This window comes from Nilaparvata lugens, chromosome X (assembly GCF_014356525.2).
Source record: "Nilaparvata lugens isolate BPH chromosome X, ASM1435652v1, whole genome shotgun sequence".
Lineage (NCBI taxonomy): Eukaryota > Metazoa > Arthropoda > Insecta > Hemiptera > Delphacidae > Nilaparvata > Nilaparvata lugens.
The window spans coordinates 59,631,772-59,635,254 of NC_052518.1; the positions used below are offsets into that span (position 1 = coordinate 59,631,772).

At 35.3% G+C, this 3,483-nt stretch overlaps 1 protein-coding gene across 1 annotated transcript; it reads right to left on the bottom strand.

Annotated features, from left to right (window-relative positions):
- Positions 1-1,087: 1,087 nt before the first annotated feature.
- Positions 1,088-2,299, bottom strand: LOC120354633. The gene is made up of 2 exons (XM_039442000.1): positions 2,033-2,299; positions 1,088-1,399 (listed from the first exon to the last, which is right to left on the bottom strand). Exons 1-2 carry the CDS (start codon positions 2,297-2,299, stop codon positions 1,088-1,090), a joined length of 579 nt encoding a protein of 192 aa, XP_039297934.1.
- Positions 2,300-3,483: the final 1,184 nt, after the last annotated feature.

The following is a 3,483-nucleotide window of genomic DNA, read 5'->3' on the forward strand; positions in this document are numbered from 1 at the left end:
ATTGGATTGATTCAATCTTTCCAGTCTATTAAGCGGTGTACAGATTTCCATGTTGATAAAATGTGTAGAAGCAGATAGAAGTTGTATGTACTGGGAAGCTTTTTACGACTTTTCCCCCCCTTCCCCTGCACCAATCCTATGTACCCCCCACCACCCCGCTCCTGCCGCACCTCCTCAGAGGTATCTGTCATACCCGTCATGCAACGGTATGTTTTAATCAATGGGGAATACAATTTTCAATCATCAAGTGTCTTATTAACACACTTGTTAAGTATGATGTAAGTTTTGTAGAAATTGAAAAGAATTGAACGTTCATCAATCATAAATCTATACCAATGTCTAAGACTAACATCGAGAGAAGCATGTGATGAATTGACACATGATTTGATATAAGATAATGTATGATTTCTTACTACCAGAGATTCCTGCATCAATTGCGGTGTTTCCAAATCCCTAATCTTATTTTGTTCATTTTGTATAGATTCCAATATTCTCTTACTATCATTTTGCATTGAATCATATTTTTACAAAGCAATATGGAAAAGTAATAGCATATTCACACAACATATTATAAAGAGAAGAACAAATACTATTCTCCATATGATTATCTTCTTTGCACAACTTCTCCCTTCAAGTGTTGTAAGCATACTGATAAAAATAGATTGCTATTTACAGTGAGCGCCGCTACCAGATGGGAGAGAATGCTAAAACAAGTTTGAGACCAACATGTGGTGCATGCACGTGCACGCAATCAGCAACTATAAAATAGGTTCTCTTGTAACCATACAACCATTGACTGCTCAGTTACAAGAGGATTTATTCTTGTGTGAACAGTGTACTATTCTACATCTTTTACTTCTTTGACACAACAAACAGGTAAGAATTAAAAACAATTTTTACAAAGCAATTACGATTTATTACTACATTTTACTACTACTACTACAATATTTACAACAAACTACTTGTAGAACATATCACATTGAGGTGATATAACATTGAGATTATTAGAGCATTAGGCTCTAATAATCTTAATATCACTCCACCTCAGTGTCATATGTTTTACTACAAGAAACATTTCTTTACATTGTTAATTGAATTTTTCAATTTTTGTGGAAGGGATGATCACTGCAAATCTTTGCAGTATATATATTTCACATTCAATTTTTGTTGAGGCCTTGCCCATTTTTAGTAATATTCTACACCCATGTCTATTCGTTTCTTCTCTTGCTGAGAGGATTGGGTGAGGGAGGTGTTCCTCTAATTCCCTCAGGGGAATCCATGTTTTGGGTGTGGGCTTATTTATAAGCCCAATGAAGTCGAACACCTCCTCCTCCTCTTGAGCTGCTTGTTGCAGCAGTGGGGTGAGTAAGGAGTTCTCACCTTCATATGGATGTTGTTTCTGTCAAATAAAAATAAATCTATGATTAGTAACTTATTAAGTTACTCATCCAACAAAAATCATTCAAACTCAAAAATCATCCATCAAATGTAGAGTTCAAATTAATAAGCAATCTCTTGTAATATTCATCACATCGAATAACTATTATCTGAATGAAGTTAATATACTAAAAATGATCATTAATTTTCCTAGCATAATATGAAGTTGTGCAAACAGATCTATTGGAAATTAGTTTTTCTCAGAAAAGTGAGAAATTTATCAGATAGTAGCATGCTTTCAACCTTATCACTTCAAATAATTATATTTCTTCATTTCATATTACAATATAGAAGTTGCTCAATTCAAATGAACATATCAATCTCAATGTAATCATCATAATAAAATTCATCATCATATTCGTGAATTCAAATATACATCTTATTCAATTTTTAACTGAACTCAAATAATTTAATATCACAATGTGAATGCATGTAATGTGAACAGATCTATTGGAAATTAGTTTTTCTCAGTAAAGTAAGAACTTTATCAGATAGTAGCATGCTTTCAACAAATTAAAGACATCATATAATAGTTTTATAAAGATTTAAAATTATCTGTGCACATTACAAGTTAATAATATTTGAAATAACTAACTTTTGAGGGTACAAAAATGGTCTCCTCATCCTCCTCATCCAGAAAGCGCAGCTTTCTCTTCCCCTGTTGCTGCTGCTTGTTGGAGATCATGGTGAGCGGTACACGCCTCGGTGCCCACTCCGGATGAGATGTGGATGATGGTGGAGTGTCCGGAACGATAATTTCTCCACTGTTCAAGTCCCTCTCCACAAAGATATCACGGCTCTTCAGTGGTGACTCATTGCAGTCGGGTGTAGCAGCAGTGGTAGCGGTGGTTGGAAGCTTCATCTTCTGCTGTGCAGCTCGTGCTGCCCAGTGAGATTGGAAAGAAGTGCTTTGTTGAGGGGGAGGAGTGTCTGGTAGTATGTACTCCTGATGTGCAGATGTTGATGAGTTTTCGTTGAAGCTGCTGGTTCAGCTTTCTCACTGACAATAGCTTCATTTGCAATCTCTTTTTTGCAGGTGTAAGTATTTTTGATTCCCTAAATGGAGTCAACTTACGACCTTTAATACTCCTGAGAGTGTAATTTAAATACTTGAACTGATGATACAATCAGCTGTTACTTCCATAATTTTAGCGGATTTGACAGCAATTTTATTCTAAAAGCTCTTGAAAAATGTAAAAAAGAAATTTCCTGTATCGCCAATATATCAGAAAGATTTTTGACATTGACAGTGGGAAAAATCAAGTTTTTAGATTCATATAAATTTATGAATGAATCCTTGAAAGTATTAGTGTGCAACTTGGTAGATAGTACAGATATGGAATTGAAGCTCAAACGTCTGTTTTCAGTATTTATTGACCCCAATCTCGAACATAGGCAACTCTTGTTAAAAAAAGAAGTATATCCCTATTCGTACATATCTTGCCCTGAAAAATTCACAGAGACTTCTCTCCCGCTGATAGAATGTTTTTATAATGATCTTAATGATACACCCCTCTCCCCCAAAGAATATGAGCACGCACAAAGAGTGTTCTCAACATTCAAGTTGAAATCTCTCAGTGAGTATCATGGTTTCTATCTGTGCCTAGACATCATGCTATTAGTTGAGGTTTTCGAAGAAATGAGGTCAATGCTTTTTAGCTCATACGGCCTCGATGTGACTCATTTTCTTTTGCTTGCTCATTACACTTGGAATTGTACGTTAAAGTTCACCAGGGTTGAAATCCAATTGATTACCGATCCCGATATTCATCTAATGTTTGAATCAGGAATGCACGGTGGTGTTTTGTTTATTGGCAAGCACTATTGCAAAGCCAATAACAAACTCATCCCTGACACATACGATCCCACAAAACCAAGTAACTATTCGCTTTATATGAATTGTAATTCTTTGTATGCCCACTCTATGAATCAATTCTCACCTTATGGAAATTTCAAGTTTCTCTCAGAGGAAGAAATCCATGCTCTTGACTTTACAAATTTGGAGAGTGAATCAGAAACTTGTTATGTTATTGAATGTGATCTCAA

Excerpts from the sequence above, each read along its gene's own strand:
- LOC120354633 (XM_039442000.1), bottom strand. The coding sequence starts at position 2,299 with ATGAAGCTTCCAACCACCGCTACCACTGCTGCTACACCCGACTGCAAT. Across the intron at positions 1,400-2,032 it reads CCATTTTTGTACCCTCAAAA|AAACAACATCCATATGAAGG; the intron begins GTTAGTTATTTC and ends TTTATTTGACAG.